The sequence below is a fragment of the Sciurus vulgaris genome (assembly GCF_902686455.1).
Source record: "Sciurus vulgaris genome assembly, chromosome: 7".
In the NCBI taxonomy this organism is placed as follows: domain Eukaryota; kingdom Metazoa; phylum Chordata; class Mammalia; order Rodentia; family Sciuridae; genus Sciurus; species Sciurus vulgaris.
In genome coordinates this window covers 54,265,937-54,290,023 of record NC_136467.1, presented here as the reverse complement: position 1 = coordinate 54,290,023, position 24,087 = coordinate 54,265,937, and the positions used below count along the sequence as shown (strand labels likewise).

At 35.9% G+C, this 24,087-nt stretch overlaps 1 protein-coding gene across 1 annotated transcript in view; it reads right to left on the bottom strand.

Annotated features, from left to right (window-relative positions):
* Nucleotides 1–24,087, bottom strand: part of CDK19 (cyclin dependent kinase 19) — a 155,243-nt gene that overhangs the window by 26,116 nt on the left and 105,040 nt on the right. The window contains 1 exon segment of the mRNA XM_079149154.1: nt 4,103–4,160. Within this exon segment, the coding sequence (XP_079005280.1) occupies nt 4,103–4,160 (58 nt within the window).

Genomic DNA, 24,087 nt, shown 5'->3' with positions numbered 1-24,087 from the left:
AGCCTGTGCTAGTGCCTATTCTTGTTTAACTAAATTTCCCTATAGCAAACAAAAACATTCAAGCATTTTACCAATATTACACCTATTAATCTATAATATTACACAAGTCAAAGTACTGTTTTATATATTTAATAGATGTTATTATTGATGGTAAGTGTGTCATCACACAGATGAAATGATTATATATGATAAATCAGATTAAACAACCAGATGCCAATTATTGTTGATGGCAAAGTATAATGGAATATTGTTTTATCCTTTAAAAGCATTTTAAAGTAAAGGCTAAAATCAGTATTTCTCCTCCTATTTTCTACCTCCTTAGTTTTATCTAAGCCTCATCCAGTCACTGTCAGAAGTCAAGTCCAGAAGGAAACAATAGTCTTAACAATTCCTGCTATTGTATTAACTTCAAAGAAGCTTCAAACCACTTTTCAAATAATTACTAATTTAGACAAAAGATAACTAAGTCTAACCATTACAACAACAGTTGGCTTAATTGAATTCTTCAATTAAACAGATAGGGGTTGCAGAATTCTTGTGTATTAATTAAGCAGTGTCAAATGACAGAAAATCAGAAAAAAAATCAGATGTAGCACACAAAGAGTTTACATAACAAAATACATGGAGAAGATAAAATTAACAGAGGGTTGGAGGAACTGAAGAACTGTGAGAATAAAGGAAGTTGCCAATGGGGTTCTACTAGGTGCTAAATCCCTTGAGGGGAGAGTCTCCTGCAACGTGTTATGTGGAACAGTGTTTAATAAACACTGGTGAATGTGGACTAAACTGAGAGTGGATCTTGAGCTGGATCCTGAAGGAAAAATCTTTTTAAATAGCAAAAAAGGAAGATAATACACATTTTAGCCTCGGAAGACTTTAGGTTGCTGGGGGAGAGAAGATTCAGATACAGGAAAGGGTATAAAATGTTTTCCATTCAACCAGGCATTTTTTTTTTCCTTTTATGAGCCAAAACAGAACTGTATTAAAGCATTAATCATAGGCACTAGCATTACTAATTTTTTTCTTTCCCTGCAGAGCTGGGAACTGAAATCCAGGGCCTTGCACATGCTATGCAAAGCGCTTTACCATCCCTAACCCTTCTCATTTTATTTTCAGAGAAGGTCTCCTTAAGTTGCTCAGGCGGGCCTGGAATTTGTGATCCTCCTGGGATTACAGGTGTATGCCATTATGCCCAGCAGTTACTTGTGGTTTTTAAAAAATAATTTGCAGACTGGGGACATAATTCAGTGGTCGAGTACTTCCCTAGGATGTGGGAGGCCCTGGGGGTGGGGGCTCCCTAGCACTAACAACAACAACATGTTATTAAAACAAAATTTGTGTCAGGTGCAGTGGCATACTCCTATAATTCCAGTGATTCACAGGCAAGGCAGGAGGATCCCAAGTTCAAGATCCTCAACAACTTACCAAGACCTTACCTCAAAAAATAAAAAGAACCAGGGAACATAGCTTAGTGGGAATGTGCCCCTGAACTCAATTTGCAGCACCGAAATAAATCAAAACAAAATTAATAAGTAATTTAATCAACTAGACCAACTATTCATTAAACCTTTATTATTTCTTACTTTTGATTTTATCCCTAATCTTGACTAAAATTCAGTCCTAACCTCTTAACATTAAGGTTATTAACTGTCGACCAGAGAATGGAATTTTATATTAAGGAGTAGTAAAAAAAAAAAAAAAAAAAAAAAAAATCAGATTTGGGTGACTGGGATGTAGTAAATGGCACAAATAAGAGAGAGTATAAGAAAATACCGATGAATTTGATTTGGAAAAATGGAGTATAGATTGCCAGATGGACACCCAAATAAGAGAGAAAAGATGTCAGGTAGGGTGATAGAATAGAATCTAAGATCCAGATCTTAAAATCATTTTCATAGAATCAAGATTTTGAGGTCACAATTTATCAATTCCCTACAGAAGTAACTGTAGAAGGAGGCCATCTCTCAAACCAATACTTAGGGTATCTTAAAATAATAGGTAAATAAGAGTAAGAGGAATTAATGAAATGCAGAAGTAACATCACAAGTGGTACATGGAAAGACAGAATTTTAGATGATGTCATACAGACCAAGGGAAAAGATAGTATCAAGGCCAGGTAGGTCAGAAGAACAAATGGTTTATTACAGTCAAGAAGAACAGTGAGTAAGGCAGGCCATTGGGTTTGGCAAGCCCTTAGGTGGTCACAAATGTCTTTTCATAAAGCAGTTTGGATAAAGAGATGCAATTAGAAGCTAACTGTAACAAATTAGGGTGAGTGGAATCAAAGAGTGAATATCAAGGGTGTTCCAGAAGCATAGGAACAAGAAGGGAACAAAAACAGAACAAACGCTAAAGAAAACAACATGGATGTAAGAGTTCTTTTAAAGTCAGGAAAAGGACTGTGAATGTTTGAAGGAAAGAAGAAACTTGAGAAAGGGAAAATGACAACACTATTATATAAGGAATTTAGGCAGGACAGGGTGATATTTATAAGATAGAAAGGACGCCTAGGTAGGACTTAGGAAGGGAAGAGTCACTCTTTATCTGAGGTTGTTTCATAGGCAGAGTTGTGTTGACAAAAAGTGGAGATGAGTGAGGTCACACCAGACAGTTCTGACATTAACAGACAGCCATATCTGCAGAAAGAGTCTCAGGACTAGGAATCCAAGTCCTAGCTTTGAAAGACTGAATAAGCTATAACCTGTCTAAATCCAGCTTTCCTTATGTGTGATATGCTTTAGAGAGCTGTTGTATAAAATAAATGAAATAACATTGAAAACACCTACTACACTGTATAGTACAGTTTATTTTACTGTCACTCACAAGGAGAGACAATCCCGTTTCAGTCTTCACCTGTATCTGGTAAAATGTAGGTATTTTTAAAAAATGCCTGTAAGAGTGAGTGAGTGTAAAATAAAAACAGAAACAAGTGAGGAGTAGAAAAGGGAAGGGGAGGGAAGTGAAGGACAGCAGCCCCCAGGTAATTAATTAACATTAACTCATTTTTTTGAATGAAGCTGAATGTCAGCAAACTGAGAGTGTTAAAGAAAGTGAAGTTGTTTTAGAGTTTCCTCAGAAATGGGTTAGGGAAGTAATGGAAGAAGTAGAAAAGTAAGCAGCAGGACAGACTCAGCTGAAGCAGGAAAGCCTGAGCTTGTTGTAGGTCAACTTAGCACAATGTTACATTGTCTCTAGCATAGTATATTCTAATAGCAAAGAAACTAAGGTTAATAAAACAAATTTATTTTAAAGTCTGTTTAAAAAACATTGAACATAGGCTGGAGTTGAAGCTCAGTGGTAAAGCGCTTGCCTAGCACATATGAGGCACTGGGTTTAATCCTCAGTAACACATAAAAATAAATAAAGGTATTATGCCTATCTACAACTAAAAAAAATTTGAACATCCAATAAATATAATTTCTATGAAAATAAATTAATAAAGTATTTCTTAGCTCTTTTTTTTTTTTTTTTTTTTTTTGCAGTACTGGGGAATCAAACTCAGGGCCTTGTGCTTGTGAGGCAAGCACTCTACCAGCTGAGCTATCTCCCCAGCCCGTCTTAGTTCATTTTTTAGGTATAAATGATGCTGATTTCTTTTAGAATTTTCAGGTAAGTATGAGAGGCTATAAACATATTCATTTGGAAAAGATATATGAGTCCGTGGCACAGGATATGAAGGCTAGGGGTGGGGAGTGGGGAAAACATGTGAGGGTCTCTGTGTATTAAGTCAGAGGGGATATATTCAGGGAGTGTACATTTGGTAAAGTTAAGGAAAAAGTAAGATTTAGGGGATTATGTTTAGGGTAACTATGCAGGACAGTGGTGGTAATATAAACACATGCTTGGGACACCGTATGGGAGTAAATGTTTTCATGGGTTTGCCTGTCAATTCCCAGTGATGTCTCAACTTAGAATTATAGAATCTTACTGGTGGGGGAACACTTTGGGTTTTAAAGATTACTATATTTTCCAACATCTTTTCTAAAAATAATATGCAGAAGTAATTTTAAAATTAACTTCTTAAATAAAAGTATTAAATAGGGAAACCATATCTGTAGGAATTTCAGTTTCTTAATAAATTATTTTAGGCATAATTACCTACCTATTTTGACTCTCCCTCTCTCAGGACCTTCTCCCATTACTAGGATATTTGCTGGTTTCTAGAAATAAAAATAGAGCATTCAAAATTACTATTTATTCCTTTGACATGCTCTACAATGGAAAATTTTCTTATAATATGAAAATAGCATTTGTGTGTTTTCATCAAAACTTAACTTAAAATCAAATAGTAAGCACCTGCTACATATTTAAAGCACTTAACACACTTAAAGTTAGCACTAAATTTACATAAACATTCCTTGTCATGGAAATATAACTTATTTTCAAAATTATGCCATGCAAATCATTATAAAATAATTAAAGTTATCACTTATACTCATCCCATAGAAAAAACTAGTAATAACAGTTTTAAAACTTGTATAAATTATATAAACTGATTACTGTCCAGAACAAGTTTGTGTAGATGAAATTTTTTTTATACAAAAATTTCGAACCACAATAAAATTGCCTTCACTTAAGTAAATCAAATGGAATATTCCGTGCTAAATATTCCTAACCTGCCGTAGGAAAACATCATCAACATTTAACAGACTCCACTAAAATTCATATGTACATGCAAAAGAACTCTGAAATATAATTTCAAAATGTAGCAAAGTGAAAAACCAAGGTTAATACAGAGCTATATAAAGAAAATGAGTAGGCTGCAAATGTATCTACCATCTTTTAAGTTATCCTTATCTACAGACATTTGGAAAAAGAAACTGTGAGATAGGTTTGGGGGTGGAAAGAGGCAAATCAATCTCCTTTGTAAAGTCTTTGGAAGAAAACTTGTATTTTAAACTTATTAGATTCATTTATTTAATCAATGAGTATGTTTTAATGTCTTCTAGGGACAAAGAACCATACCTAAGCATTAAGAGGAAAAACTAAAGCATCATAAAACCAAGATCCCAAACTCCAGATGCTCGCTATGTAGAAAGAAAAATTGGAAGCTTTTTATATTCAAAGCTTGTGCTCTGTAGAAGTGAGAGGCCTCAGGTCTTTCTTCCATTAGAGAAAAGTTACACAAGATACTTGTTTGGGATAGGGAACAACAAAGAGTAAGTGACATCGAGTTTGAGTTACAGAAGATTCCTAAGTCATACTAGCCAGGGGAGTGGGAAAACGAAAATTTGGATTTGAAAGTTATTGCCACTAGAGTGCAACAACTAAAAACATGAAATAGGATTAGTTCACCATAGCCCAATAAGAAAAATAACATCAGATACAAACTGAACCTTCCAAATTCAAGTGTGGAAAAAGAATCAAGTTTGGTAACTACTTATCAAAGATACATTATGTATAAATTATTGTACTACAGACTTTCAGGAAAAAAATTTTAAAGACCTTCACTTTGTTAAAGTGCTTAAGTCTAATAGGGAAAGTCGGGACAGACAGCTTTTAGAACACAAAGCATATTATGAAAAGTGAAAAGATAGAAAAGTACCAAAAGAAGGATTCTTTTTAGTGAATTTCAGAATAGTCTTTAGGGAGATGATTTTAGATGACTTCAAGTAAACAGGACTAAGGTTTTGATATACATTAATAAAAGAATGACTTTTTAGGTTAATGGAATCTGACAGGTAATATAACACAGTCATATAAAAACACAGACATACCATATTATGGATGTGAGTAGAGCACAGAATGCTTTACTTAGAAATAAGACTAGAAAACTATGTTGGAAATAAACTATTACATTTAAAAAACTGGAATCTATTCAATAGGCAAATCAAAACAGGACAATGAAATAATCATATCTATATGAAGAAAGTCTGGTAATAATAAGAAAGATGAATTGGAAAGGATAGATGAATCAATGACCAATGAACCATGAAGTAGAGGCAGACCAGTTGGAAATGGGCTAAAGTAGTCTAGGGAAAAGCACAACTTAATCTGTGGCACTGGTCACAGAGGAACACAAAAACATTTCAAGGTAAAAGGTCAAGACTTGGCATATTATACATCATTCTCTCCATTCTCATTTACTCAACAAATACTGATTGCGTGCAACTAAGCAACAAGCAATGGTTTTGATGCTAGAAATATGGCAGAAAAAAAACAGGAAAAATTCTTGCCCTTTTGGACCTTATGTTCTAGTGGAAAGAGAATATAAACTAGTATATAGTAAATCACATATTGATAAGTACTGTGGAAATAATCAAAACAAGGAAACTACCATATTTGGTGTTAAGACTGACCAAGTGTTCTAAGGGACCCTGCCCTTACAGAACAACTGTATGCTACATAAGAAAATTTTCTCAAAGTGTCCCTGATCTCAAGGGTTCAGGGACATCTACAACAATTTTCAGTTTCTGAATAATATACTTTTATGGATGGAGAGATAAGGAAAGGCAGAGTGGACCTCAGAGCAGATATCAATTACACAATGCGCTGGGGACATGGAACCTGGGTCATCAACAAGGTAAGGAAGCTAAGTCTTCTATTCTACAATCACCAAGACCCTCAGGGGAACTAAACCTAGATACTACCAGAAGAAACAAAAGCAAACCCTTTCTGGACGAAAAACTTCCCAACTTAGGCCTGAGGAGTAATGTTTCCATAGTGAATTAAAAACAAGATCCATTTGCATGCTATTGACAAGAGGTAACCTAAATGAAGGACCTTAAAAGCTAAAAGTTAAAGGATGTTTAAAAATATATTAACTGCTGAAGGAAAGCTGAGTCAAGTACAGAAATGTCAAACAAAATAACTTTGAAGACAAAAGCATAATTAGGTCCAGAAATGGTCGCTATATAATGATATAATGATACAAAGTTCAATTTACCAAAAAGAGACAACAATCCTACCCTTGTTATGTTTTACTTTACACACACACACACACACACACACACACACACACACATATACACGCACACACAAGCACACATATGTATGTATGTATGTGTATAAAGACTTAATATAACTAAAGGGAAAAAGAAGACCAATGATAATATACATTTCTCAATTACTGTTATGTCAAGCAGACAAAGATAGTTTTGTGGACTACCCAAAGGATACAATTAACAAGGATGAACTAGTAGGCATATACTCAACTTTTTACCTAAATATTAGAGATCCAAGATGGCGGACTAGAGAGAGGCAGCATTCCTTGTGGCTCAGGAACTCCGGTTTCAAGCAGGGGATATCTGTTTCTTGATTGCTCACTGTCAGGCACCTATCATCCGCCATTTCCCTGCCTCTCGCCTGTCCATCGCCTGCCTTACACCTATCCATCACCCAACGCACGCAGTTCACCTCCGATAGTCCAACAACAGTCAGCAAACTGATCACCAACCACCAGTGGAGCACCAGCTGCCTGCTGTTGTCTGGAAGTTCACTGTTACAGTACTTGCAGGTTTGATTACATGTGGCTGCTGCCATTTTGAGACAACAGGCCCCGTAGGACCCCTGCCGGACTGACTGAGCCTCATTTCCAGGATCCAAATATTAGAGAATATACATTTTCCCCCCTCCGGCATATTTACAAATGTCGATTACATACTAACAGGTCTCAAGAAATCTCAAGGAATAACAATTAAATGGGCTATGTTCTTTGACCACAATTCAATTAACTTAGAAGTCAGTTATGAAAATATAAATTTAGAACTTCACTATTTGGAAATTTGTAAATACTTCGAAAGAACTCAGAGGTAAAAGGAGAAATAATTAAAAAATTAAAATATTCAGGACTGAAATATTTAAAATTCTTCCTATCAAAACCTGTGAAATGCTGCTAAAGCAGCACTATAGTATAAGGGAAATGTATAACATTAACTATGTTAGGAAAAAAGTAAGCCTGGATATAATGAATTAAAAGGACAAGAAAGAAAGAAAAAAAGGAGGAAGAGAGAAGAAAAAAGGAGAGGAGGAAGAGGAAGTAGTAGCAGTTGCTGCTTGAGAGAATAAACAAAGAGAGGAAAAGTAAAAAGACAAAGATAAGGACAGAAATTTATGAACCGGAGAGCATTTATGAAGCCTGTGGGACAACTGGAGCAAGAAGAGAGAAGGTATAAGTAAATATTACAAATGACAAAAAGAAGCATAACTATGATCCAGTGGAGGACAGAAAGATAAAAGAGTCCTATGAAGAACTTTATTAATTTGAATATGTATACATAATAGATAAAGTCAAGAAAATATAACCTATGAATTGATTCAAAATGAATTAGAAAATCTGAGGAAATTAAGAAGAACTAAATTAAGTTGACACTGTAGTTTTTTTTTTATTGTAAACAAATGGGATACATGTTGTTTCTCTGTTTGTAACACTGTAGTTTTATTAACTATAGTTTATCTGTGTATTCCTATTAGATCAGTTTAATCTTGATAGCAAAAGCAGACAGTGAAAAAAAGAAAAATTTCAGGATAATTTCACTTGGGAGTATATATGCAAAAAAATATTAAACAAAATATTAGCAAATCAAATCCAGGAAACAAGAATACCAATATGGTCTAACATGAGAAAATCCATACAATTTATCTCCATATTAATATATTAAAAATGAAAATGATATAATCATTCTTATAGATGCTGAAAAAGCAGAATTGATAAAATTTAAAACCCATTCATAATAAAAATTCTCAGCAAGTTAGACAAGAAAAAATTTCCTTAATCTGATAAAGGGCATATACCAAAATCTAAGAAGGAAACATTGGAAATATTCCCTTTAATATCAGGATTAGCACATGTCTGTAATCCCAGAAAATTGGCAAGCTAAGACAGAAGGATCCCAAGTTCCAACCTAGGCAATTTAGTGAAACCCTTCTTCAAAATAAAAAATGAAAAGGGCTGAGGATGCAGCTCAGTAGTAGAGCACCTCCAGGTTCAATCCCGAGTCTCTCACACACACACACACACACACACACACACACACACAGGAATTCAAGGATGTTCACTATCTTCACCTCTAAAGTCAACATGTATTGTAAACACAATGCTATAGAACAATATCAAATGCACATGAATTATAAAGACAGAAATAAAACTATTGTTAATTTCAGATGATTTAATTATCTACATAGAAAACTGAAGATAAATTATTAGCAATCATAGGAGGGTTTAGAAAGATATCTGGCTAATTGAATTAATATAAAAAGTCAATGCATTTCTATATTCCAGTAAAAACAAGACCTAGGAAATACGTATTTTTCAAAGTCAACACTTCTATAGCAACAAAAACTAGATAGTGTCTAGGAATATATTAATAAAGGATGTTACGGTTTAGATGTGATGTCACCCAAAAACTCATGTGAGACAACGCAACGTTTGGAAAAGAAATCAATGGGTTATAGACTTAACTTGATCAGTGAATTAATCCCCTGATAGGGATTAACTGAGTGGTAACTGAAGTGGCAGGGCGTGGCTGGAGGAGGTGGGATTGGGGTGTGGCTTTGGAGTATATGTATCTGGCTAGGAGTCTCTCTCTGCTTTCTGATCACCATGTGAGCTGCTTCCTTCTGCCACAGTCTTTCACCATTATGTTCCACCAAACCTCAAGCCCAGAGGAAAGCAGCTGGCCTTCTGTGGACTGTGAACCCTCAAATAAACTTTTCCTCCTCTACAATTGTTCTGGTCAGATCTTTTAGTCATAGTGGAAAAAGCTGACTGAAACAAAGGATATACATGATTTGTATGAAACTTTATTTTAAATGACATAAAGAAGCCCTAAATGAAGACCTCATGTTTATAAGTAAAGAGACTCAATGTAGTAAAGGGATCAGTTCTCTTCATATTTATTTTTAAATTCAAGTGATTTCAATTAAAAATCCAATCAATTTTTGTAGTGGGGGAAGTAAGACTTGAAAAGCTGATTTTAAAAAGTATGTGGAAGAGCAAAGGGCTAAAAATAGACAAGATACAAAGAAGATTATACAGGGGATTAAGGGGTGGGAATAGGAATCTGACTCAGAATCAGATACCAAAGCTTGTTTTAGAGCTATGAAAATTAACAGTGTAGTGGTAGTATAGGACAAATAAACTGACTAATGATGGAAACCATGATACTGATAGAACAACAACTTGAGATCAATGGAAAAATATTAACTATTTAAAAAATGGTGCTGGAACAACAGATGAGGATTTGTGTAAGTGTGAAAAAATAAAATGAATTATCACCTTATATCACACACACACACACATCAATTTTACTTGAAGAGCTAAATGAAAAATAAAACTTTAGAACTTTAGGAGAAAAAGTCTGAGAATATCTTTTTGATACTGAGGTAGGTTAAAATTTCTTAAGGCACAAAAAACTCTGATCATAAAAGACTGAGAAAATTTGCTATGTTAAAATAACTTCCAATCATCAAAAAAATAGAGAAAATTTAAAATCAAAGCACAAAATGGAAGAAGTACTTGTAACACATATAAGCAACAAAGATTTTATATCCAGATTAAAGAAATAATACAAGTCAAAACAACCAAATAGAAAAATGCGCAAAATGTCCAAACAGATAATCAACTAAAACAGAAATGTTTAAATGATAAGTATTATGATAAGATGTTCAATCTAACCAAATGTAAAGTAAAATCACAGCAGACACCTACTAGATTGGTTAAATAAGAACTGATAAGTAGGAAGTGGATCAATGGAAATTCCCATACATTGCTGGTGGGAGTATAACGGTATAACTTCTCTAGAAAACAATTTGACAAAATCTTGCAAAAGTGAACAAATGCATACCCTTTGACTCAGTAATTTCATTTTTAGATACACTAGAGAATGTTCATAACAGCACAGGTTCTAATTTTTTTAAAATTGTGATAGAGTCACACAAAGAATTTTAAAACAGTAGTGAAAAAAGTCACTGAATTATAAACAAATGTAAAAACATGTTCAAATTATAGAAGCACTGAGTGAAAAAAGCAGGTTTAGAAGACTGTATACATAGAACAGGATACCATTTTCAAAAAGCTTAAAATCAGGCAGAGCTAAATACACTAAATGAGATAAATCTTTTCTCCCCACCACCTCCCCCCAGGAGGAGATTGAACCCAGGAGTGCTTTACCACTAAGCTACATCCACAGTCCTTATATATTCATTTATTTGTTATTTTTGAGACAGGATCTCACTAAATTGACTCAAACTTGCAATCCCACTGCCTCAGCCTCCTAGGGTCTCTGGGATTACAGGTGTGTGCCACCTTACCCAGGAAGATAAACCTTATTTTTAAATAGAAGAGAATAATTGATTCAAAATCAATGATATTTGTTCCCTCTTGGGAGGAAGCAGGAGAGTAGGACAGGGGAACAACAACTAGAAGCATACTATTGGTAATCCAGTTACTGAGTTAAGTGACAAGTTCTTGATAACTCACTGTATTTTTATGCCTTATGACAAACATTTTTCAGATATTCTTTTGTATGTATATATTAAGAAGATAACAAAGACAAAAAATAAAGTAAGGAATAGGGATAGGTACTGTTGTGAATGGATTGGTAAGGTGTTATCTTCAACATTATTTTCCTCTTCAGAGAAAGCCTTCTAGAGAAGGTAACATTTGACATAAAACCTGAAGGAGGTGCAGTAGTGAGCCAGCTGGGTGTTTAAAGGGAGAGTAGTACAGGCATAAGAACAAGTTGCAAGGTTTGAGGAAAAAGAATGCCTGGGATGAAGTAGAGATGGGGCTAAGGAGAACCACGGCCATTAGGAAGGACAGAATGATACAGTTGTGATGATTATAGAGAGAGGAAAGGAAGAGCTTGCTTGCTGTTTTAAATATTCAGATTTTAGCTCAAGTCGCTTCAGTAACTGGAATTGGCTTTGTTCTTGAGCACATCTAGCCCATGCTCTTAGAGTTGGTAAGAGCTGCCAAAAGGTCTGCAGATGGGCAAGAGCAAGGACATGATGTCTGTAGCAGTTAGGGAGAATTCTGATGAGCCAGCAGACTGGCCAGCTGGAGAAAGAGTAGAGGTAATTAGCTGAAGTCAATGTGAGAGAAGAATAAGTAGTAGGAGAAACAGTGGAGAATTAAGGTGAAGATCGGAGGGTGGGGGTTTTAATCATAGTCACACAGGAACTAGGAAAGATTTTAGGTTTTACATGACTAGAATTAGCATCATTCTATTATTTATCTTTCTCTATTACCCATAACTTTTAAATAGTTGTATAACATAGATGGATGAATGGGTGGATAGGTAGGATAGATAGGAAAGTGGGTTGATTTTGATATTCTGCCCAATCTCTGATGGCAGGATTTGGAAAGACTGTCATTTACTACAACATTAAATATTTCTATAATGTTTGATTTTATATAATTCAGTTACTCACTATGAGAGAAAAGTATTTTTAAAAATAAATAAATAAATAATGCTGAGGGAAATAAATGGATGGGGGGAAGCCAATGAAACAATCTGTGAAGAAAAATCAAAGGTAAGAAAACCTATGTAGACAATAAGAGAGTTTAAAAAGGAAGAAGTGCTATCAAGTACAAGTGGAATGGACAATTAGAAGGTCACTGGCAACTCAGTGAAAATAATTTCTGTGCATTTACAGAAGCCAGGCTTAGTGAATGTGACCCAAATAAGAGGAAAGAAGGTAACTACAGATTTAGAATATAATTTAAAGATCCCAGTGAAAATGTGATTTCTAAGGGGACATAATTTTTAAAGTTGTAAGCTTATCAAACAAATCACCTTATATACCACTTGTTATACAGTATTTGTAATACCTAAAGTTTGAGTTTAGGCGCTTTCAAAATAAAGATAGTAAGATAAAAGTTAAGTATGAGATATGAGAGCAAAAGTTGTTTCATAAAAGAAATGAAAATACAATAAGAACTGCTAAAAGGCCAGACAGTGGCATATACCTGTAATCACAGGAGTTTGGGAGGCTGAGGCAGGAGAATTTTGAGTTCAAAGCCAGGCCCAGCAAAAGCGAGGCATTAAGCAACTCAGTGAGACTGTATCTAAATAAAATACAAAATAGGGCTGGGATAGTGGTCAAGTGTCCCTGAGTTCAATTCCTAGTACCAAACAAACAAACAAAAAAAACCCAAACAAACAAAAAACCTGCCAAATGTAAGAACTGTGGGAATCAGGTTTTATATCACTTAACTCTTATTAGAAGTTCTTTCAATCACACTGTTGAAACAATAAGAACAATAAATGAGGATACAAAGAGGAGAGAGAGTCTAGCTAGCATTGAAGTTGGTGGAGAATAGCTTTAGGATAACAACATACTTAAAGCCTATCCTATGGAAGCTCTATGTACGAGGTCTCCACACAGAGTCTGAGATGAGGGCAGAAGGCAATGACATGGTTTAGGGGAACAGTAGTCTATGAGTTCTTCCGTAAAGTCTGAGAAAGAAACTCAGGGCTTGGACTGGTATCCAAGGGAAAGGGTTCCTGCAGCTGCATTAAGACCTAGAATTGGGGAATAGGGGAATCATTTTAAAATATGTATCCCTTCACTGGGATTACTTGTTCCCTTCAGAACAAGTAAATAAATGCTAACAAGATACTTGATGTTTCAAAGTAACTAGCAATAAAATAAACTATATAATCAATATTAAAGTGTGTTTAACTTTTCAAAACATTCATTTTTCTTTTGTGTGTGTGTGTGTGTGTGTGCATGTACTCATAGTGGTGGTGATTTAACCCAGAGTCTTCGTCTCATGCATGCTAGGCAAGTGTTCTACTTCTGAGCTACAGCACCCCTTTTTTTATTTGAATTTCAGATATGATCTTAAGTTGCCCTGGCTGGCCTTGAACTTGAAATCCTCCTGACTCAGTCTGCTGTGTGGCTAGGATTATAGGCATGCGCCACTATGTCCAGAAACTTCATTTTCTACAGGGTCTATGGGGCAAGTCTCAGAGTATCTCCATCCAATCAAGATTCATGCTGAATTATATTAACACATATTATGTTTAATTTTCAAAAAACGAACAATAGTGATTAATTTCAGTGAAAGTACATGCTTTTTTTAAAAAAGGAAACTGCGGTTCACACACATACACCCATACCCACACACAAATCTAAAAGAATGAAGAAAGGATATCAAAATTGTTCTGACCTAGTTACATCCCAATTAACATAGACTATGCTTTACTAAAACTCCTATTCTTCCTGTGAGCACAAAAAGCCAGCTGTGAAAGAAAGTGATACTGCTGGGTTTGCACACTTTGGTTACCATAGAAACAGTAGAAATGGCAGTAGTTGGATGTCTCACATTTAAGTTATCAGCAATAAAATCAGACAGAAAATCAATGCTACAGGGTTTGCTTTACTTCAATTGTATTTTCAAGGCAAAAGTTAAGGAAATAATGGGATAAATAAAACAATCACTCAGAAGACATCCCTGTAATATCTGTGTTTTCGCAGAATTTAGTTAATTCAATTTATATTCATGATGCTTTACATGCAGTCCAGATTTGCTTTTTCCTTTTATAGAATCAATTTTTTTCCACAGGGTTGAATTTATTTCAGTTAATTGGCACATCATAAATAGAACAGCCTTAAAGATACATAGTCATTCTACTACATTTGCTTTGCACTCCCCACCCCAGGACATTTAGAACTAAAATATGAAACTCACAATATGACTCTTATCAGCACCAATCAGGGAAGACAAAAAAACCCAAACACAATTGTCTACAATCCTGAATAATAGGAACAAGAACAATTGAATACCAATTGGATTGGTTTCTAAAAACAATGAATAGTACAGGCCTGATATTAATGAATGCAACTATACTTTTATTTAAATACAGTGTTGGCACAATTCCCTTTACATTTGATACAGAAGAACATTCCCAGAAAAAAAACCCTCAGTTCATGTTCCTTTCTGTACACTGTTCCTCATTGTTCACCCCAAACAAGATTCTGTTTTGCAGCAAATAGGACTATTAACTACTAAGAGTTAATAAGATATATGCTTTCTTTTTTTTAGCAAACACAATGGTCATTTACAAATAGAATTAGTCTATCGTAACTGTTTAGCCCTTAAAACAACCTCATTAATTGGATAGTAGAGAATTTTTAAATATAGAGAATGTGATCATTGTGATTGCAACTTCTTAGAGGGCAGAGAGGACAGACAGTTCTGTCACTGTATATATTTGTTGAAATCTAAATATATCCTAAATAATTTAAAAAAAACTTTTGTTGAATGAGTAAACAAATAAATGAATGAACTAAATTATTAATGGTCCTGTGATAGTGGACTTCCCAATTTTAAGTGTCAGGAAACTAGAAAAAGCACTTACCCCAAATGACACCAAGATTACTCCTGAACATAGTTTTTTTGAAAACTCTGATTGTGGTTTATTTGAGGGTTTCAGAAGTCACCTATATGCTAAGACTCTCAAGTCAAAACTTCTAGGGTTCTAACCCTGCACTGTACCTTAGAGTTATGTCAGCTGTATGTTGTCCATCTCCACAGTCATCACAAATACACTTTGTCCAAACTGAATTACCTTTTCCAATCAAAACTGCCTCTTTTTATAGTATTGCCTTCTCAGTCAACAAAAGCAGAAGTCTGAACTCCATTCTGTCCTTTATCCCTCAAATCTAATCAATTCTCAAATATGACTTAGGTCCTAAATATTGACCTATTATCTTCCCTCCTCTTTATGCTGATCACCTCTGCCCTAGATCTTCATGACTTCTTTTTTTTTTTTTTTTTTTTTTTTTGGGGGGGGTGCTGGGGATTGAACCCAGGGCAAGCACTCTACCAACTGAGCTATCTCCCCAGCCCACTCTTCATGACTTCTCTACCAGCTGACTTGAACAACCTGATAAAGCTGCTCTCCCTGAATCCTTAAGTCAACCCTCCATAACTGTCTAAGTGGTCTGTCCTTAAACCCTGACTAGCTCAGGAAACTGGTCAACCGGAAAAATCCATACTTCTAAACAGGGCAATTAAGATCAACCATTACTGGTTCCTACACCTTTCTCTCTCTCTTTTTTTAAATTCTTTGTTATGGTATGGATATGAAGTGTCCTCCAAAGGTTCATGAATTGAAGGCCTGATCCCCAAAGCAACAGTATTCAGAGGTGGGATTCTTGGAATGTGATTGGGTCATGCAGGTTCTGACCTCATAGGTAGACTAATCCATTGATGGTACAGGCTTTCTTTCTTCCCCAAGCTCCATCTCACAATACCCCTCTCCCCTCTCTTTTAAGGCTTTCAAATGAAGTTTCTGCCTTGGAGCTGACTGACCATAAAACTGAAACCATGAGCAAAAATAAATCTTTCCTCCTAAGTTGTTTCTTTTGTCCCAGTAACAAAAAGCTAACACATCCTTATAGTTTCTTACCCTGTGTCCTTAATACAAGCTGTTTCCTCTACCTGAAATGCCCTCCTCATCTTCTCCTTTTTACCTCATTAATTTCTACTCACCCTTTTAGGTTCAGCTCAGTATGGTCCTTCAAGAGAGTCCCCATACAAACTAGTTAGGTGTTCTACTCCTGCACTCTCAGTATCTTATGCTTATTAGTTGATCCTTAAATGTATCTCATTATTTTTTAAAAACCTTGGTGTTTTATGATTATCTGTTTTATTAAATCTTCCCCACATACACCCATTGAGGGAAGCAACTGTATTTTATGAATTCCTGTATTCCCAGTGCTCTAGTACACGGATTTTTGTTTTGTTTGTTTAGTACTGATGATTGGACCCGGGGGTGCTTAACCAATGAGCCACATCCCCAGCCCTTTTATATTTTTTACTTTGAGACAGGGTCTCACTAAGTTGATCAGGGTCTTGCTAATTGCCGAGGCTGGCTTTGAACTTGGGATCATCCTGCCGCAATCTCCCAAGCCTCAATGATTACAGACATGCACCACTATGCCTGGCTCTGGTACATGTTAAGAAGTCAAAATATGTTGGTAAAGCAAATACTTTTAAGTCTGTAAACAAGTATCCCGCCATAGGAATCCAGTTAAAAATAGATAATCTAGTTAAAAATTACAGTTAAGTTCTAAAATTCTATTAGTGTCATATTTTAAGTACTCTTGGATTAAATATGTCTTTCTATTCAGAGAACCTAACCACCATTTAAGGTGTTTATATCTAAGTAAAAATGTATTTCCAGCTGGAAATTTCATATTTATAGCTAGGTACAGGCTATCTTACATCAGAAGAGCATATACTATTAAATGCTGTGATTAATTTAATTTTACCTTGAACCAGGCTGGGAATATCTGTAATACAACACTTATGTTAATCAAACTTTGATACTCACAGGACACAATGCCTGCCAACCCAGCACTGCCAACAGTTAACAATGCACTTCTTTGTCTGCCTTTTAGAAGTGGTTACAAGCCTGAACAGCAGAGATAAGGTTTTCTTTTCTCTAACAAAAACCAAGAAAATACAACCATTATTAAAAAAGGGGGGGGGGGGGACTCAATGCAAGACAAACACACGTATTTAGCAGGCTATTTGCCTAACTAACTTCAAGGTCACTAAGAGAATACAGTCAAGATATAGTCCACATTGACATCAGTGGCAAGAATAATACTACAAAAGCATTCAGATTCTATCCTGTTCATTAAGAATACAGTCTACCCTCAGAGAAGTTAACACTGTTAGGCAGCAGTTTTCTATTTACACTTATGACATTCACATTCAAATCAATCAGTCTTATTATCATTGAGAAATTGTCAGAGACCGAGAGTACCAGACTAAGCCCACTTGATTTACTGGTAAAGAAAGAGGCCCAGAGAGGTGACCTATAACCTTGACCAAATTCATTCTCTAAGGACAGTGGCAGATCTAGGTTAGAATCCACATCTCCCAGAGATGTACTTAAACCCAGGATTATGAGAGCAAAAGTACATTGGGCAAATGAACCACACATACTTATTTGATTTATGGCCCTCACTCTGGAAGTCTTCTACCTAAGATATGTCCTTAGTTGAGAATATGATCTCACAAAATAACTATCATATGTCATCTCCTGGTAAAATAAATCAATCTTTGCAGGTTTCCCTTACTCTCAATAAGGGATCTTTGCTGCTAGTTAAATAGAACTCCTGTGTTTTCCCAGGCAAACATATATGAAAGCCTATCAATTTATAAAAGAAACAGGTGCATCTTATTATATATGTTATCTCAATAATATTCATTTAATATGATGGCATGCCTGAAATGAATTCTTTAAACCACAGCCCTCAAAGTACTGGGGTTCTTATCTACAGCAGCCTTTGGTTCCTGACCAGTTCCTAGAAGCAGAGTATATCTTGATTATGTTCTCCTACTACCTGCTATGGTTTGAATGTGTTCCCCAACAAAAGCCTGTATTAAAAACTTAATTCCCAATTAAACAGGTAAGTGGGGGGACTTTTGAGAAGTGATTTGGCCCTGAAGGCTTGGTCCTTATGACTTGATTAAAGACTATTATAAAAGGGCCTGATTTCCACGTTCTTATATATGAATACACCACCAGTGAAACTCCACATCATGTACAACCACAAGAATGGGATCCTAATTAGAATAAGTTATACCCTGTATATGTATATGTCAAAAATATACTCTACTGTTATATATATCTAAAAAGAATAAATTAAAAAGAAAAAAGACCTGATACTGTGAGTTCGATTTTTTGCGCGCATGCGCACTCTCTCTCTCTTTCTCTCTCTCTCTCCCCCATCCCTTTTTCTTTTTTCTTTTTCTTTTTCTTTTTTTTTTTTGCGGTACTGGGGATCGAACTCAGGGCCTTGTGCTTGCACTCTACCAGCTAAGCTATCTCCCCAGCCCTCCCCCACCCCTTTCTTTGCCCTTCCCCTTCATACCATGGAATAACACAACAAGAAGGCCTTCGAGATGCAACCTCTTGCATCAACCAGATGCAAGCTCTTATTGTTTATAAACTATCCACTGTGTGATATCAGCAGAAGAAAGATGAAGAGAGTGACCTTGAAATTAGGTTGGTAGATAGCTTTCTAAATACATGAGTTTGTCAGTACAAGCAACTAAAATTTTATGTAAAAATCATGAGTCACTGAAAGAGTCTTATTCCTGAGCTAAATCTTAAGGGACCTCGTATATCACTGTGATTTAACCCATGTCCCTGTAAAGCTGGTCTTCTTGGAAATAAGCTTCTTAGCGCATCCTCTGACTGAGGAACAGATAGTAGAGCATTACATTCTAACCTGAACTGACAGATATATAGGACTCAGAATCTCTAGTACTGATCTGTGGGTGTAAACAATGGAAAAAACTGCTATGCCAAAAAGAAAAAAAAGAAAAAAATCAAACCCCTGTCTAGAAAACCCTCAATAATATCTACATATATACAAGAGGTTTTTGCTACAGTATTTGGAGTACTATTAAAAAATACCTTACCTGTTTTTCATAAGATCTTAAGTAGAGGGAAGAAGACAGGAATCCTGTGCATGGATGATATCACTACCATCAAAGGCCTCCAGACTGCACACATGAAGGGCCAAGACATAGACTATTGAGCACACCACTTTAAGGAACTAGCTAGGAACCACCATAGTCAGGGTTTCCAGCAGGAACTCTAGGGGGATTCTTCAGCATGACAAGATTTATAATTGTCCAAAATCACCTAAAATTATAGGTTTGAAGAGATCCAAGCTATACTTCGCTTTTCAATTGTTAGCTTTGCATTAAAAAAGAAATTAGAATTATTATGTCATATTAAAATAAATATTACTTTCTGTAATAGCTCTCTAAGTGGAATGTTAACTCAAATGTAAAATAATAGATGGTAATTGGACTATCATGGGATTGTTACCTCCAAAGCCTCTCTCAGTAATATTATTCAAGAAGGAAGAATGATTGGACGTGGGGGGAGGAAAAAAAATAACAGAATGAATCAAAAACTATTACCATAGGTAAATGTATGATTACACGAATGGTATGCCTCTACTTCATGTACAGAGAAACAAGATGTATCCCATTTGTTGACAATAAAAAAAAATTTAAATATATATATATATATATATATTTTTTTTTTTTAAAAAAAAGGAAGAATGAAAATAAGCTATTTGAACTGGGTGTGGTGGTACAAGCCTGTAATCCCAGCAACTCAAGAGGCTGAGGCAGGAGCATAGCAAGTTCAAAGCCAGCCTCAGCAACTTAGTGAGACTGTAAACAACCTAGGGACACTCTGCCTCAAAATAAAAAATAAAAAGGGGCAGAGATGTGGCTCAATAGTTAAGTATCCCTGGTATCCAAAAAAAAAAAAAAAGAAAGGAAAATCTATTTGAAGCACTTACTAATTCTAATATCAACTAATCAAGTTTTTTTTTTTTAATTTTCATGTTTTTAAATATGAAGACTTGGCAAGAATATTTGGGACATTTCATATAAACAGGATGAAACATAGACTAGTTTTAAATTTAATACCAAAAGGCATGTTTTACATATTTATACTAGTTTTCTATTTTGTAAAGCAGATGGGGTTAGGATGAGTATCAGGCTAAAGGAGTTCTGGGGAAGAAAGAGATTAAAATAAAGGGCACATTTGGATTACTGATAGGATCAAGATAGATTGTCCAGTAGCATCTATAGAAGGGAAATAAGTAAGAAACCAGAAACTTTATGGAGTTTAAACTGGGGTTCAACAGTCATTTAAATTACCTATCATGGGGCTGAGGAGATAGCTCAGTTGGTAGAGTGCTTGCCTCGCAAGCACAAGGCCCTAGGTTCAATCCCCAGCACAGAAAAAAAAAAAAAAAAAATTACCTATCATGGTCCCCAGTTGTGAGTAAACTGAGATTTAAGGATCAAGATGAGCTATCTTTAAAATAACTTTTTAAAAGCGTAAGATCTCAAAGCTTCCATATCATAAGAACTCAGTAAAGCTAAAAGCTCTTATAAAAGGATTGTTCAAATGCCTCCAAAATGCTGGCATGAAGGGTACAGTAAGATTCTACAGATTTCTTTTGAGATGTAAACTATTTGTCTTATCAGGCGCTTTTTAGCAGAGACAAATCTAAAGATTTCAGGGATTTCCTTGTCAGAGTATAAAGAAAAGTTATGTTGCACACATTTATTTCTAGATAGTTTGCAACAAGCACTTATTTTAGTCAAACTTTCGCAAATACTAACAGTACAGCCAAGAAATTTTGCTGAGGGTTATACAAAGGGTGATAAACCATTTAAGAGGAAATGAGAAACTAAGGCAAGAACAAAGAAACTCAAATTCCTTAAAACTTCCAAACTCTTTAAGAGGTATCCCCTTCTCCCTAGAGGTGGTCAACCTGTTACCTGTACTGGGCATCCATACTCTCACTTTGTCTAATAAACTCCTGTCTGTTAAAACAAAACAAAACAAAACCTCTTCTCTTGGGGTATGGTCTGCACCTCATGACTTGCTTCTAAAGAATAGCATATAGGAAAAGTAGGGAATGTCACTTTCATTATTAGGCTACAAAAGACTGACTTCCATCTAGTTAAGCCACACTCTCTTTTGCCCTCTTACCCCAGTAAAACAAACTGCTATGTTGTGAGATGCTCTATGGAGGACTCGTGGGCAAGGAGCCAAGGTAGAACTCCACCTATCCACTCATAAGGACCCAAAAAGCAACATCTGGATTTATGTGCCACAGAAGCTATGAGATAATAAATGTTGTCTTAAGTCACTAAAATTTGGGTTAATTTGTTGTGCAGCAGTGATACAAACTTAAAACTACATAAACAGCATGTAACAATCTAGAAGGAAGCCCTGCCACCATCTTTAGTTGGGGCAGCTTCCATCTTGGGACATCTGCCAGGAGACTAGACGTTCATTATCAAGGTAGCTATGGGTTAGCCCCTGCTGCCACCAACAACTTGGGACATGGCCGCTTATATCCAGGGATAACAGCTAGGACCTGAAAGATCATCACCAATGGCCCTGCAGGTTTAGTTACAGCTGAGGTATCCCTGCTAGGTGTGCTAACAGCCACCATCTTGGTGCAGAAGTAGGAAAGACCCTTGCAAAGGGTTGGTAGGTGGGAAAAGGGTGTATGGGCATCTTGTTCCCACCTTGTCCAGTCAACTGCCTAGCATCCACCCAGATCCCAGAGATACGGGCAGCACTTGCTGGAAACCAACATCAATCTGGTCCACAACTCCACCAACCACCTGGTCCGGCAATCGACAGGGCCCTCTGGCTCCTCAATCCCTAGTCTCCCAATGATTCCCTAGTCACCAGCCCAGCCCAGTGCCTGCAGCTACGTGGCTGGCCCACAGCTTTCAAAGCCTGGTCCTGATTTACCCAGTAGAGAACAGCTTTCCGAGACAGGTGCACCAGGTGCCAGCACTCAGCCCTCAGGGAGAGAGGTTCTTAATTGGGAAGTCAAAAGAGCAGGGGGCAGAAAAGATAAAATTTAGAGACAAAATTATAGACCAGGAATTGTGGGGTCCACAAATGAAGGAAGGGGCTAAGACCAGGCTCCTGCATCATATGAGAGGACCCCAAAGGAGAGTCCTGGGGTGCAGTCTTCCAGAAGGACTGGCAATTGCTGTACCCTGCCTCCAGGAGTCCCGCCTCCAAGTCTAATCCTATAATGCTTATAATCTTAGTAACTTTCATCATCCTCAGGGTGGAGTTACCAGCAAACTCCAGACAACCCCACCTATCAGAAAAGAAGCAAAGAAGATTTTGAACTCCACAGGAAATAAGTGTTCAATTTTCCTTCAAGACTCTTCTTTCCCCCTATATTTTTTTCTTTTTTCTGTTCTTGCTCTCACATCCCCATCATCTTTGAAATTAAGTACCTTTCATGCATTAGGCTATTGAAGACTGGGAGGATTGAATATTATATTACACTTTTGTTGTAGATTTTTTAAAATTTGCTCTATTTTCCTCTTATTTATCTGTTTCCTCAGGGTCTCTTTCTCCCTTTTCTCCTGCTAACAACCAACTTCTTGTGATGCCTCTTTCACTCTGCCTATAATCTAGTACCTCTATATTCTCACTTCTTACCTCATTAATATCACATCCTACACCCCTTCCCCCATCTTCTCTTTGTCCACCATTAGAAATTGTAGAACTTATTGCAAGCCTATTGTTTATGTCGTCAATAATAATTGAACACATCATCTCCGTTTATTATGACAATACTGTTAACATCTTAATAGGGCCTTATTTGGTTTATGGCTGCATATTATTTGCAATTGGTGCTGTTCATATTGATCTCACCCTTAAAGGCAAGGTATTGGAAACCTGCAGGGACACTATATAATCTGTAGGGTGGAAACTATAATACCTGGGATCTCCACTGCTAGAGGGGAAGATACACAAACAACATGAAAAAACAAGGGAAGAAAGTACCCCAAACAAACCAAATTGCTATATCAATAAAATCCACTGAGAGCACAGTAGAATAATTGTCAGAAAAGGTGTTCAGAATGTACATTAAAAAAATTAAAATGATCCGTGAAGTAAAGGATGATACAAGAGAGCAAAAGCAGGCAACAAAAGATCACTTCAATAAAGAGTTAAAAGAGCAAATACAGGAAGCAAATGATTACTTCAATAAAGAGGTAAAGATTCTGAAAGAAAAAAAAAAACCAGAAATCCTTGAAATGAAGGAAACAATAAACCAAATTAAAAACTCAATAGAAAGTATCACAAACAGACTAGATCACTTAGAAGGCAGAACCTCAGAAAATGAAGACAAAATAGCTAATTTGAAAATAAAAAGTTAACCATACAGAGGAGATGGTAAGAAATCATTAACAGAACCTTCAAAATTTTGGGATACCATGAAAAGACCAAATTTAAGAATTATCGGAATTGAGGAAGGCACAGAGAAGGCACACAAAGGAATGAACAACCTATTCAATGAACTAATATCAGAAAATTTCCTAAACCTGAAGAATGAAATGGAAAACCAAATACAAGAGGCTTACAGGATACCAAATGTACAAAATTCCAACAGATCTATACCAAGGCACATTATAATGATAATGCCCAGCATACAAAACAGAGAATTTTAAAGGTCACAAGAGAAAAGTGTCAGATGACATATAGTGGGAAACCAATATGGATATCAGCAGATTTCTCAATCCAGACTCTAAAA